Genomic DNA, 14,955 nt, shown 5'->3' with positions numbered 1-14,955 from the left:
CAGACTGATTTTGTTGCTCCATCACGAAAACAAAATTTTACAATTACATGTAAGGCTGGGCAATAGAAGAACATATTACCTTTTCTTCCCATCTTCTGAAAAACTTGAAGGCAACATTATCCAACAAGTTAAAATTTTCTGCCCGTTAAGTTTACTTACAGATTTCTGCCATTCTAAGAAAAAGGTATTTGTTCTATGAAAGTACATTATGTTGCTATTTCTTGTTTATAAAAATCGTGGGAAAAATTAGCAACTCTATTCATATGTGTTTAAATCTGTAAATGAAAAACAATCCTTAGAAATAATCAGGATATTTGTCTATTTCCCAAGGAAAAAGTGAGCGATGAGGACCAAAAAGAGCACATCAGTGATTTTTGAAGGGAAATTACAATTAAGCAATAAAGCTTTGAACAGTAATATTGATTACTGTTCAAAGCTTCATTACCGCATCATCACAATGTCTGTTATCCACACAAATGTATGATAACACCCATTCCACATAATTCTTTGCTCTGGAAAAAAAAAAAAAAAATCACAAAACCCACCAATAGGAGAATTTGAGAAGGTAAAGTGATGCTGCAGATCTCCAGCTACAGCAGCAGTTTGAAAGCTGGAGCTCCAACTCCACCTCCTGGAGTTCTGCAGTTAATGAGACACCTTATGCCAATTAGAAACTTTTTTCTTCGATTTTACTTGCCTTCAGAAAGAACTTTGATTCGGGGAATTTTATTCTTAAAATACACCCAGGGCGACTTATTTGATATTTGGAATCCGTAATTAATAAAGATCATGTTTGTCTGTACACGTCTGTACACATCTGGATACGTCTTCAATTGATTGCTTTCCTGACGTTTGATCACAAAAGGTTAGAACGCCGAATTATCCGAGAAGACAACAACTGTAAGGCTCTTTGCACAAGATAAGGATTGTCCTTTTATGTAGGCACAACGAGGGTGAATAAGGGTTAACCTTGTTCGAAGAGACTTTTCTTTTGATTAGAACACACAAATATGCCTTTGCAAAAGAAGTTTTGCGTTCACTTACACAGTTGAGACTGGATTAGCGAAATTGTGTTTTGTGTAAGCTGTAAAATTGCCAACATATTGGTAACAACCATGCAAAACATAAATGTCCACAACAAGTAACTTTAAGCGCGGAAGATGATCCGACCATCTCCTGACACGAGCATGACACATTCTAGCGTGAATGACTGACTGATAACATACAATTTTTTACAACGTTCACGAAGTGAGGTGGAGGGGCTAGTGTAAGAAGACGTTAACAGGCGCCACAGTTCACATTTGGCAACTTTCGTGCTTTCAGATCCATCCACACTGCTCTCAGGGTCGGGGGCTGCTGGCCAGTCAATCGCAGGGCCATATTTACAGCAGACAACCATTCAGTCACTCACTCATTCGGGGCAATTTTCCCAACTTTTTTCAATTAACCTGCATGCTTTTTGGAGGAAACCGGAGAACTCGGAGGAAACCCCACACAGAAGGGTTTACAAGGCTTACCACTGCGCCGCCATCTGTAACAAAAGTCAGCAAAAATACTTACAGAAAATCCTGGGTGTAATCGAGAAGCTGTGAACTGAAGACGACTGATTGAAATCGCTTCCGGGAAGTCTATGCTGTAGAATTGTTTGTAACGATCTAATCGGAGAGGATCCAGCCAATCAGAGCTCGTACTCTTCATACGTCCGATTTGCAGGTTGGCAAATTGTGTCAATCATTGCATGCAATATAATATAAAAATTTAAATTAAGGAACGTCGTTGAAATACTGCCCATTCCGAAAACCTGCCTACTGAGAACGTTTGCACGTCATTTCAGCTCAATTTATAAATGCTTATTTTATCAAAGACTTCATATGGTCATAAAGTCTCAAGACAAACAAGGAGACAGATATTGGATTTACACAACATGCGTTTAAACACAGTTCTTCAGTATTTAAAGAAGTATCACATTTTACTCACGTTTCCTCAGATATGTGCTATAATACTTGGTTGTCTGGTTAGGTCTTTACACACTTTATTAGCCTATAGTTATTAGAAATCAAACGGATACTGGAAAACACTTTTAAATATTTACTTTATTTAAATATCAGCATCGTTTCAGTGAATACAAACAATAGTTTTACTTTCTTCATTTGCAAACAGATTCATATCTGTGCATGATTATACCTGTCAATAATGTCAATTTAACTGTAAATTCATTAAAAACAGTTGTGTTGTGTGAAATGTCAGTGAGTTGTGGTGTTTTCTAAAATTCACTAATGGACACTGAATACATTGCAGAAAAACATTTAAAATTGTATCACATTACAACACAAAGGATTAAAAATAAATAAACTCCATGCACTCAACAAACACAAATGCATTCAAGATAAAGAAATCAGTTGGTGCAGTCATAAAGCACAGCTGGAGCCTTATGTACTGTTGCTTGTCAGAAATCATTTCCAATCCAGGTAATGTCTTCATGGCGAAGTACCAGACAGCACTGCCATCATGCATTTCAAATTGATATTCACTCGTACATTCTTTTACAATAAAACACTTCTTAAAAGTGCCACAAATGGGATAATAATGGAGCAGCTACTGGTGGCATTTCATTCAATTTGCAATTTAAATGCTTAAAACAAACTATCATGCTCAATTAAAGCACAATCTGTCCTGGGCTGCAGCTATTTGGCAGCGTGCTGATGAAGCCAAGCACATGCTGAGTTCCTCAGGATGTTCATTCATTCTTACATCTGTTTCGTATCTTTAGTTCTCTGGTTCCCAATCACATTTACTAACCCACAAGTAATGAAAAATTGGAAATGACCAAAATAAAATAAAAAGGGCAACACTAATGTATCAGTGTCTGATTTCAAGACCTGATATTCATATTTCATAAGATATATTGCCATGTATATTGGTGCAATAAATACTATTTCATATGTATAATATCTGATATATTTGAGATATTAACCGAAATTGGGCAATTAGCAGTGTCTATTTCTGATACATTTTGCTTAGTACTTATGTTCTCAGTGTACAAAGAATGCAAGCCAATTATCAATTTGGATTGTTATCTTTAAAATATTCAAGTCTGTTTGAAAATCCTGTACCAAACAGGCTCAAACTTAAAAAAAATACACAGCTTAAAATTTCCAAAATGGATATCATGAGACCCAACACTGGAACTACGAGCAGCTGATTGTCCTGAGCCCAGCATTGTCTTGTCAGTGTCTGTTTTCCAACAGGGTAACAGATTATTCTCTGATACCCATTAGTAACTTCAGTAAATGTGCCTCCATCACCTGTTGAACTGAGCAAACATGACAGAAAAATTCTGTTCATTTATGATCCAAAATAAACCGGAATAAATAAAAATAGAAGGATACTGATATTGGACTGATACATCCCTTTGTTTACATATTCATACAAAGATAAATACTAGACAATGTAATACACGATGGCTTTTGTTTGCAAGCACCATTTTTTTTGACATTGGGTTACTATTACAACACACTTTACGCAACCTTGGGAAAGTAACGAGTCAAAGTGCGGTTCAGTTCCTAAGCAAAAGTTTTTTTTTATAACCTGAACCAACAAGACCTCCCACAAAGCATTTACATGGAAACATTCTCGAGTGATTTGTTTTATTTTGAAAATCCACATAATTCTGTGCAGGAATTCAGTGTTCCCAACAGCATAATTTCTTGATGCAGATATGTACTTCCAAAGATGACTTGGAAGGCCTATGTTTTGAGTATAATGCCAATGGCCATCTGTCTGAATTTGACATATTTGGAATGAGGATGTTTGCTCAGCTTTTTGCTGAAAGAGGATGCACGCAACATCCAGGAATAATGCTGACACTGGAAAGTGAAATACACCTCAATATGAGCTTTGTGTTTTACTCTGCCATATCTGCAATTATTCACAGCTAATCAGCAGCAAGATCCACAGCAACCAAAGATGATATGGAGTGCTCCATGGTACACTTTATTGAAAGACAGTAAATTATAAATGTGTTGTTTTTTTACATACCATTTCGATGTCCCATTGCCACAGCCATATCCATCGCATTGAATCCAGAATCTGACTCTATGGTCGGATCAGCACCACTTTCTGGAAGACATGCAAGCACAAACATTATTATCATTATCATTACTAGAATACATAAGCACAACAAATTCACATGAAATTAAATTAATTATGTTAAGTTTCCTGACCTAATAGAATTTCAACACAGCGCACATGGTTCCCATGAACAGCATACAATAAGGGGGCTCCTCCATTCTGAAAGAAGCAAAAAGAACTTAGAGTTACACAGCAGGACAACACCAGGAGTCTACACACGCGTTTATATACTTTGGTTAGACTTCTTACCCAGTCATACTCATTAACATCGACGCCACAGTCAATGAGCATCTTCACTATATCTGTGTATCCTTTACTACAGGCCAAGGACAGAGCACTTTCCCTTCCTTTGGCCAGGAGATTGGGGTCAGCACCCTGCAGTCAGTGACCATGTAAAATAGTGTCCAGTAAATAAACACAGACGACACATGTGGTACCCTCTTATTGACAATAGATGTATTGAAGAATGATAGTGGGTTGGGCAATATGACCAAAAAAGATAACCAGACATAACTGCAGACACCAATTACTATGAAATAGTATTAACACATAATTGTTGTAACACTTAAATATAAGAACTTTAAGAAAAACAAACAAATATAGATGGGCATGACAAGAATGCGAAACAAAGGCAAGTCTTGCATTGGCATCCCATACATTTTGAAGTAGAAACTCCACCACAGCAATTTGTCCATGTGCAGCTGCCCACATCAGAGGAGTGAAACCTTCCTCATCTTGGACATTGATCACAGTTTCTATCAATCAGATAAAAATAAACAAATAAAGCCAATTCATAGAACATATGACTGTCAAATTGATACTGTCAATATTAATACATTTGAATGTGACATCCTATTGTGCATTTTAAATAACACAATGACAGGTGTTTCATATAATTTCAGGTCACTTTGATTAATATGTTTGGTGTCTACCTTGTTCAATCCTGCTGGCTAGAAACACCATTTCTCCTTGAGCTGCCAACTGATGAATTGATAATGCTGAAAGGAAAAATGAGCATATCTTTATAGTAGTTCCCATAATGACTTGAGCATTCAGAATATTTAAAAAAGGGAACGTTTTATCAAGTGAAGTTAACTTACAATGTACCAGAAGAGGAGTAGAAGACACCTCATTGCCACGGTGTTTGTTGGTGAGTGTGGTGGACTGTTTAATTGGGGAAAAGTGTTTGGTGGTGGATGGTGTGTAAACATGGCGCACCTGTATCCCGGGAGAGGGCGATGTCTGAATATTGCACTCAGCTGAAAGGGCCAGAAAATTAGTCAGAAGATTTAGTGGTATTCTAAAACAGAGTAGAACCAGAACTGACCCAAATAAATTCTTAATTTTACTTAGATGGTATGTTGACCAAAAAAAAAAAATCCTTACAATTAGTGAAGCCAAACAAATCAAAAATGAACAGCGGTTCCGTCTTAAGCTGTTCGCGACTGCTTGTGAGACAAACAATAACAATCATAAAGCTATACCTCTTAATTTGTTATCCTTGAATCATACGGATTTGAATCATACAGATGGATTCTTGGATTGCAATTAAAACCTTACTACTGACAAAATGTAGTACACTATTAAAATAAATCATATTAATATAATATAAAAATATTGAAGATTATGGACATTGCTTAACTAGCAGCAGCCTCAGACATAACCAGACAACCAGCGAGTTACACTGAAAGACAGATAACCTCCTTTTGGTTACCTTTGAATAACACAGAAGCCACTTCTAAATCAGAGTTGACCTGATCCTGGATGTTCTTGCTGTCCTCTTCGTTTAGCGATTTGACAAATCTCGAACAAACGTTCATATCAAACCGGTTGGGCAGGATGAATTTTATCCCCATCGCCACATTTTGGTTGCCTGGGTTATCTGGACTCGTATCCACCGACTGTTCAGTCTTGATGGCGCTGATGTCTGGCATCACACAGATCTCCTCCATGTCCTCCGAGACCAGAGGACAGTCGGCTGTCCCGTCAGAGGTGGACATAGAGACGGTGTCCATCTTAAGGTCAACCGCTGAGCTTTGACGCTGCGGTTTCGATGAAGTCACCGCACGCCTGAAAAGACAAACACAACATAAACTTATGTTAAAACAGAAAGGAAGTAAAAGGCTAGTGGCGCATTGTGTTGAACAGGCTAAGCTATATACAAAAGGCCGTTGTGTTGTAAACAAAAACCTGACGTTAGCTAGAAGTTAGCTAATGTTATCGTGAATATATCTCCAAAAGTAACTGGCCAGGGCCACTAAATGTAATATTTGACAATAAACAATTTTAGGGACATTACTTACTCAACATAATGTAGCGTATTGTAGTGTATTATCCCAGGATATTTTCATGCTGTTATCGCCTTCTTTTTTTAATCGTTTCGGTAGGTGTGCGCATGCGCAAATGTTAAAGCGCATCCCCTTAAAAACCTCCCGGCCCTTTTTTCCGGAACGTTTGACGCTGATGCTGAACAAAAGACCTAATTCTGGCCTGATGAATTAATTCTCAAACCATAGAGAGCTAATTTATGTAGAAATATTGGGGACATTTCAAAAAATTATTTCTCTTACCAGTTTCCTTCTATAATTACAATTTGGATATCGCAATCGATTTACTTGAGTATGCAGTGTTAGAATATTGCTGAACATGAGGACCAAAATGGTAGAGCGTCTTTCACTTATTCAGTCATTCAATCTTTTGCTTGGTTGCATTGAGGAAGCGTAAATTGCCTTGTCATGTCAGAAGAGCTATCGCCACCTACTGGCTCTGATAATAGTACTCACGTCCTAAACTAAGCTCAAATAGTGCTTACACCTGTTACTGTACTGAGTGAAAATGAATAGTACTTAAGTAACTATGTGCAAGTATATTTTTCACGTCATACTTTAGGATACCCTATGATTATACATAACCTTTTTGTTGTAAGTTATGCTACATTACATCCTTAAAAATAACTCCGTCATAAATGTAAGAATGCAATCTCAATACTGTGGATGTAGAGATGAAGATCGTTGCACACATTTTTGCACACTTGACATTTGCAGTTGTTTTCATCGTTTAAAAAAATCTATCTTATCGATAATATTATTGTCTAGCATTTTTTAACCGATCTGATCGATTGGTGAGAATAAAAATTCTACACAATTCTACACAATTTTTAGCAGAATTTATTTCCTACTTGACAATTATTAACTACTTATTTCTGCTTAACAATGAATAGGTTGATTGAACTTTTTTTAAGATATCAACACATCTATCTGACCTGTCATCAGCAATGCCTCAAGTGAATTTACATTTTAAAACAATCAGGAGTAAGGTTTTGTCAGACGTATGTCATTTGAAAATTATAACTCTGGAATATTAAAACAATTACTTTTACAATCATTGTCATCGGAATATTTTCCCATAATTATAGTTGTACTATGCCCCTTTCCTCAATACTTTTTGAGATAAATGTGAAACAGTTGAACAAACTTGAATTGCTATAAAAATATTATATTTGTAAATTTTCAAGTTGTAGATGAATTAATCAACTGTTGAATAATTGAACATTTTTATATCCATTTAAAGTCCTTTTAAATATTTGTATCCCCATTTGTAAGGGAATATCAATATTAAGGGGGGGCTATATAAAATGGACAGTTTGCCTTCAACAGCATTTCGAGTGAAAATGTGCATTCCATCAGTATGTGTTTTGCACACCTGGATCACATGCTTTAAAATATGAAGACTAGTACATACAAGCGATTGAACATCAACTTCCTAACAAGTGATGAGTGTTGATGAAAAAGCGTCAGCATCCCTCTCTTGGGTTATTTTATTCTCTTGTCAGCAGATGGCGCTATCGTGTCATCGGTTATGGATCAAAAATTTTGTTCCCTTCCAAAATGTTTTCTTGTCTTATAATCTTTAATGAAGAAATAAATCCCTTTCCCATGAACACAGTGAAATTAACTTCCATTGCTGGTGGCCTTCGGTGTTCCATTGTACCGATAATAATAATTGATTGATTATAAAGTCTGCAGCTCATTATCAGATTGTGGGATAAATGTGTTCCCAGAAAGGGTGGGAAAGTCTTCCTCTTCTTTCCTATCAGTGTTATATCTCCATGACAACATCTGAGTCCCTTGTGTACCTACTAAGTGACTACTTGGTGACCATCGACACCTGAAACAGTTTAACATAGGAGAGGAAATCAGTATCTGTAGAAAGTACAACAGTATTCAAACTGATTTTTTTGGGGGGGGGGGGGGGGGGGGGGGGGCTTGGTGCCCAGATTTTATTTCCAACATTTGAGTTAATGAAAGTTAAAAGTATTGTTTAATCAAAAAATCATAGTATATATATATATCTTTTAATTGTATGTACATATTCAATTGTATTGTACATATTATAATGATAATAATTTATCCTTTATTAATCCCTGCGGGGAATCAAAACAAGAAAGGTTCGGTTCCAAGGGTGTATGCTCTATTGCACCATGCAGCCCCCATTCGTACTGTTATGTAAACCATACTGTAATTGAGGTACACAAATATTAATGCTCAGTTGATTTTGCATCAGATTTCAATATTTGAACCAAAAATGCTGTCATCACGAAGCTTATGTCACCACCGTATGCCGCTGACTGTGTCAATTTATTAAATATTGAAATATTCCAGTACAATCTTGGGGTTTCCAGAAAATCTTGCTGAAGAAGCGAGGTTGTGTCTATTTGACAAGAAAATAGGTTTGATATCAAATTCTAATTGGCTGTCTTACAGGTTGATATTTTATAAGTGACATGTGACATGTAGAGTTGGATTTTACTAAGTGTACAACATAATCAGAGAACAAAGAGCTATTGAGGGTGGTCATAAATATTCTATGTGAATTTGACAAAGGAGTTAGAGGTTTTAGTGGCCAGCAGGGTCATCCCTACTTTTGTTACCCTGAATTTTTCAAGTGAGAAAAAAGGAGGAAGAAAATTGACTCAATTCAACAAAACTCAATTCTCCAAAATCTAACAAAATTCCCTCATAGAGAATGTGAATGCAGGGGTATGAGGTGTCATATTGGGAAGATCAATCACTATGTTAAGTTATAAGAACAAGATTATTTTTTTATAAAAAAGAAAAAAACGTGTGACTTACTGAGTACATTCAAGGAGCAAAGTTGACTTATCAAGACACTCTTTAGCACAATTCTGACAGAAAACATGCCACAACCAGAAGCCCGCAATTCCACCTGACCAAATGGCACCGACATCTTGAATGTTTAAAAGGTTTTATGGCAAACATTAAACCATAACCAACTATGTTTGTCTTCAAAGTCCACTGAAGAGAATACTGCTCTGTAATATAGTTAATATTGTAGTGATTTAGTCAGGGAAATACCCGGTTGACGATAAAACGCCTGTTTAATGAGCAATCGCAGTTGTTGGCCACAGCCACGCCACACAAGCCAGCAATACAACTAACTGTTCCCACCCAATTCCAGGTAACCCCCTATTCCCATAGAATTCATGGCACCCCAAACCACACCCACAAAATCCCCAGCAACCCCAAAATCCCACAGAAAACAAACATCAACATAAACCTCAACATTCGTGACTTGCTACACTATGTTCATGTTCTTTCCCACAAAAAGAGCAAAAATAGAGAAAGCAAATATGATCTTCCTCATTAACAAATTCCAGATTTACCAAGGAACTTTTTTTGATTTAAAAAGCTCATCTTTTTGTTCCTTCTGACCTGAAGACACCCAGCCAAGAGCTGTGACCAACCAAATGCATCTTCCACAATTTGAAGCTCAGTGGTTTTCAGGGGTGCAGGCGGAATCTGCACTTTTACTCCACGAAGCCAGATTGGAACACCAGGAGGCCAGTTTGTTTTTCAGGGACAACAGTGAGTTCAGGGCCGCCAGACATTAATAAAGATTAACACATTTTAAAAGTGGAAGGATCATTGAAGCTGAAGGGGCCTCTCCTTTTTACTCAGTTGGACTCCAAGCCAGTAGTAAACCCGCCCCTGCGTACAAGCCAACAATCTTAGACATTTTAACCCCCTCCGTCCCTGTGCCCCCCCGCGCACAGAGGTGTGTGTGTGTGTGTGTGTGTGTGTGTGTGTGTGTGTGTGTGTGTGTTGAGGGGGCGGGCCGGACCAAAAGGGCGGGCATAGCAGGAGGAGATGCAACTGCGGGCGACACCTGCAACCTAACTCCGCACCGAGGCGGACGAACGAAGGCAATGCAAAGACTAATGCGTGATAAAGGTGTAAGGAGCGTGGAATAACGCGGGGCAGCGGGAACAAGTTCACGGCTGATCCCGAGGTGAACGGAGGGAGAGACGACTGCAGGTAATGAATGCAAAGATAACTGGAAACTTCTTAATACAATTTGACTGCGCTGGAAGAAAAGTGCAGCTGAGCGAACCTCCCAAACTCTCTGTCATCTATAAACCACTTTCACTGAACTGTTTCATTCTCAACCACCGCTGCGTTCACAGGTAAAAGTCCATGTGCAACTTATCATCCTTTTACTTTTCTGCTTGTATTATGAAGCACTTTGACTTATTTGTTTCATTAGAAAAGAAAAGTGGTCTTTCTGCCTCAGAGCTAAAAAACCTGTTTCCAATTTGTAATACACAAAACAGTCTTGTCTATGTAATGCAATATGTTATGATACTTAATTATACCTTGCACGAGTAATAGTGTTACTTCATCACATGGTCTGTAATATTTAATTAACATGATTTTACACCTTGGATGGATTCCACACAACCGAATAAACCACTAATCCAATGAGGCGGACACAAACCCCCAAGCGCTTTATTAAATGAAGACAGCGGTGCAAAGCCAGAAGGATGGTGGGTGAGAAGATCAGGGGTTTGACAGGGAGATGTGGTGAAAGGAAGGTCTTAACGAAGGTGTGGACTCAAATGATGTTGAGTCAGTCTTAGGTCATGGAGTTGATGACCTGAGATTGAGAAAGACTGGTAAACTTTCACAACATCATTAGACCTGGTCGGCTGTTCACACCTGCTGCTTACCCGTAGACTACGTAGGAAATTGTCATTTTCTTCATGATTTGCTGCGCAGGCAGTGGTTTTGTACGCAGCTCTCTTTGCGGTATCTGTCAACTTCATCCTTCATATACAATTGTTATCATTTAGAGTGGCCTGTAAGCACCTTAGTATGTACATTCTGCACATTCATACACCCTGAAAGTGATTACATCTTATCATGTGAAAGGAATTAGATTATTCAATCATGCATCACTTGAATAAAATCCAACGACAACAGGATCAGCTTGCTCATGTCTGAGCATATTTGTATCGCATGTACAGTTTGTCAAAATGTGTTTCCCAAACGCTCCCTGACACCGTGCATTCTCTTGTTACGTATAATCTCTTTTCTCACGCTCTGCTCAGGAGTGTGTGGCCACCAGCCAGGTCCGGTTTCGAACTTAGTCTGAACATGTCAGATGCAAAAAGTCAGCCTCAGGATAATGGATGACATAAAATCAGCAATGATGATGAACCTAGATGTCAGATTCTTCCTTGCCGTGTCATCTCGATTATGTAATTTTGTTCTTTGGGAAAAATAAAAAAATTAATTTCAATTGAGCTTGTTCCTCCTTCACTGTTGAGGTCCAGAGAAAGCCATTTAACCATGAACAAACATAGGTTTTCATGGAGATACACAGTTGTTGACATGAAAAAGCACAACCTACAAATGTAGGACGATATTTATTTTACAATATGATTTACCAAACATTTCCAGTAACGTATTACTGCAGTCTACACGAATGGATTAAGAGCAACAAGAGACATGCACGCCTGTGGCATTGGGCCTTTGATAAGACGTCCTTTAGACACAGTATTACAGCAAGCTGCTGCGATATTGATATTATTGTTGGAAACCCCCAAGGACGGCAGTCAGTGTATTACACTATACTGTGGCCAGAACTGCTGTGAAGACGTTGAATCGTATTGCAGTTATTAGTCTACTGTGTTATACTGTCACAATAGGAAGGTAATCTTTGCTTTAAACCAAATTCAGTTAATAATCCCCTCTGTATACTTGTATTGGAATTATTGTTTTGGATGTGTCGATTTGATATTTATTTTTTTTAAATAGATATAATCTATAAATCTGGAAAAAAAACAAACTTCTTTTCTATCAGAGTGATAGAGTGATTTGAAACAGTATACAAACCTGACTGTTATTATCTTTTACAAATTTTCAATTTGTAATGTTATATTCTTTCACCTCCATTTCAAATCATCACGTATGGTTGACTGATGTTTTTTTCAATTTAAATAAATTCAGTCGAAGCCATGCAACACTAACACATTTGAATATCAATATGGTTTCCAGGAAATGGCTGGGTGAATTTGTTTTGGCTCTGTATGACAAATGGTTTTGGAAACACCTCTTTGGCTTTTTCATAGAGAATGATTATATAATCACATATAGTCAGAATGGAAGCAATTGTTAGTCGCACATCCTATTGGGTAGCTTGATTAGCTGAAATAATGTTTGTAAAGTTAAGCAAATACACATTGTACAAATCAAACTTCATGAATATTGCACAGAAACACATGAATGAGTGTCTAGATAAAGCGCGTTGACTTTGCTGTGCAGCTTCGAAGTCATGCACTATTTACAGCTTAGTGTGAGGCCACATTGTATCAGATGTGAGCAAATGATACAGTTACCCTGTCCTCCACTGCTGCATCCTGTCCGAGGAGATGGAGCCCTCTAGCAATGGGACACTCAGCAACATAACCTTGGGGCTGCTTGCAGTGCACCGTCATAGACTGAGCATGTGGATCTTTGAATATAGATCAGGTTTTCATCAGCATGCCAGCTACTGCACACCTGAGAATAAAAAAAACTAACCATAGGTTAGGTAGAGAAACATATAGTTTAGGCTAAAACGGTGTGACCTGAGACAGAAGTACCTCATAATATTGCTTCCTACACATGGAAAACCATTAAATGTGTGAAACGTAAAAAAAAAAGTTCAGTGTATTCCTCTTACTGTGTAATCTCTCGTGGCGGCATAAAATCACAGCCTGGATGTCCGTTTGGCTCCAAGCCCTTGATTGTATTCTCTTTCAGGTCCATCAAGTTACAGTCAATACCTATTACTGTTGTATTGCCATGGCATCGAGGTAACATGAATGTTTTTCTCCCCAGGCGTCTGCTGGAGAAAAACATGGAGGTGAACACAAGAAGAAAGGTGCCTTTATATGTAAGTACCTACCGGTACTTGTTTTTCCTTTAAGTATTTTTGCTCTCTAGAGGTCTATTCTAGGTGTCTGGGCATTTTCAGGGCGTGGTCGGTCGGACACATCAGTCGAAAGCCAGTTGTGGCATTAAGACCGAATTGATTATTTTTTTTTTTGAAGAATTATAGTCTCTCCTGCCACCATTACCTTTTCTTTTCTTGAAAAACCTTGACTGTCCCTCTGTTCAAGGTTTGACTGGCAAGGGTTGTGTAGCAGGTGAAACCAGAGCCAGATGGTTTTGGTCCCTGGAGACACTAGGCCTTGAACAGTCTGCTTACCAAATAACAAGTCGAATAGAATGGCTTAGAAAGTGAAAATACTATTCCGGAACAATGGCGTTTCCTTGGCTGTACTTTTTTTGAAAGTAAGGACTACTAAAGGAATTAAATACGTGCCCGTGTATAATACTCGAATGTTTAAAAATTCTCTTTCCTCAGCCATTTTAATTTCTTCCATGGTTCCTCTTTCCCCCTCTTCCTCCTGTGTGTGGAAGCCTGGGTGGGCTACTCACCGAAGCGTTGCCAGATTTCTGGTAAGCAGAGTGTCTGCTTGTTTTGCAGTGTCACCAGTTTTGGAGGGGGCAGGAGGGGGGGTTCGCCCCAATCCCCCTCCCTCTGTTGCTTATAGAGGCCGATTGAGAACCGGCCCAAGCTCCAGGCATGTGAATCATTAGGAGCTCTGCCGTGCATACATACACCTCTCCATTAAGAGGAAGTGGTGTCTCCACCCTCTAAGGTCACAGCTCAACAAGAGCAACTCTCACCACTGAATGAGATCCAGATTTCAATGCTGGGCTTTGTGAAGTCAAGCCACCATGGTGTGCTGCTGTGATATAAAGGCTGTTATTGTAACAGTGCTGGTAAAGTTTTATAGTGGACCACCTTGTGTACATCTTGTTTAGCCTTTCACACATAGTATTTGGTTAGATCAATAGATAAATGGCTCCCTTTATTCACAGGCGGCAAGTGTCAGAATATTGAGTTTGAACAGGTTTTTTGAGCAACATAGTCAATGAGATCTCTGTGATTTTTTTGTTCTTAGTGTATTTAAGTAATGATACCAACAAGAGAGAAATTTAACTTTTCGTGTTGTGCGTAAATGTAGTCTGATGGCATGTTTTTCATATTAAAGTTTGAGATGGTTTGGACATGTACGAAGGAGGGATGGGGAATGTCTGGATGGAAGGATGCTGAGGCTGGAACTGCCGGGCAGGAGGCCTAGAGGAAGACCTGGGAGGAGATTTATGGAGGGAGTGGAGGAGGACATGAAGCCAGTTAATGTGAGACAGGAGGATGCAGAGGAGAGGGTTAGATGGAGGAAGATGATTGGCTGTGACGACCCCTGAAGGGAGCCGCCCAAATGAAAAGAAGATTTTTTTTCATAGCAATGCATGGAATTGGCAAGGAACTCATAATATATTACACTTAAATACATGTGTTATTGACTGTTAGTCGAGTGTCACCTTACTTTTTACTATTTGGTATAAAAACAGAAGTGCATCTTCTCATTGGAGGAAAAACAATACAGTTTTGGGGGAAAAAAGCCTGTTA

The 14,955-nt window shown here is 38.4% G+C and overlaps 2 protein-coding genes across 2 annotated transcripts in view; one reads left to right on the top strand and one right to left on the bottom strand.

Annotated features, from left to right (window-relative positions):
- Window positions 1–2,077: 2,077 nt before the first annotated feature.
- On the bottom strand, window positions 2,078–6,526 carry ankra2 (ankyrin repeat, family A (RFXANK-like), 2). Its single transcript, XM_086152273.1, has 9 exons — window positions 6,435–6,526; window positions 5,846–6,201; window positions 5,232–5,390; window positions 5,064–5,129; window positions 4,789–4,886; window positions 4,381–4,506; window positions 4,224–4,290; window positions 4,039–4,119; window positions 2,078–3,313 (listed from the first exon to the last, which is right to left on the bottom strand). Exons 2-9 carry the CDS (start codon window positions 6,144–6,146, stop codon window positions 3,258–3,260), a joined length of 954 nt encoding a protein of 317 aa, XP_086008399.1. The 5' UTR covers window positions 6,147–6,201; window positions 6,435–6,526; the 3' UTR covers window positions 2,078–3,257.
- A 3,809-nt stretch (window positions 6,527–10,335) lies between these two features.
- Window positions 10,336–14,955, top strand: part of arhgef28a (Rho guanine nucleotide exchange factor (GEF) 28a) — a 50,687-nt gene continuing 46,067 nt past the window's right edge. The window contains exons 1-2 of the mRNA XM_086152998.1: window positions 10,336–10,466; window positions 13,314–13,368. Coding sequence (XP_086009124.1) covers window positions 13,333–13,368 — 36 coding nt within the window. The 5' untranslated portion in view covers window positions 10,336–10,466; window positions 13,314–13,332. The remainder of the gene's footprint in view (window positions 10,467–13,313; window positions 13,369–14,955) is intronic.

This window comes from Fistularia commersonii, chromosome 9 (genome assembly GCF_037954325.1).
Source record: "Fistularia commersonii isolate RoL2024-O1a breed Wild chromosome 9, RoL_Fcom_v1.0, whole genome shotgun sequence".
NCBI lineage: Eukaryota > Metazoa > Chordata > Actinopteri > Syngnathiformes > Fistulariidae > Fistularia > Fistularia commersonii.
This window is presented reverse-complemented; position numbering and strand designations above follow the sequence as displayed.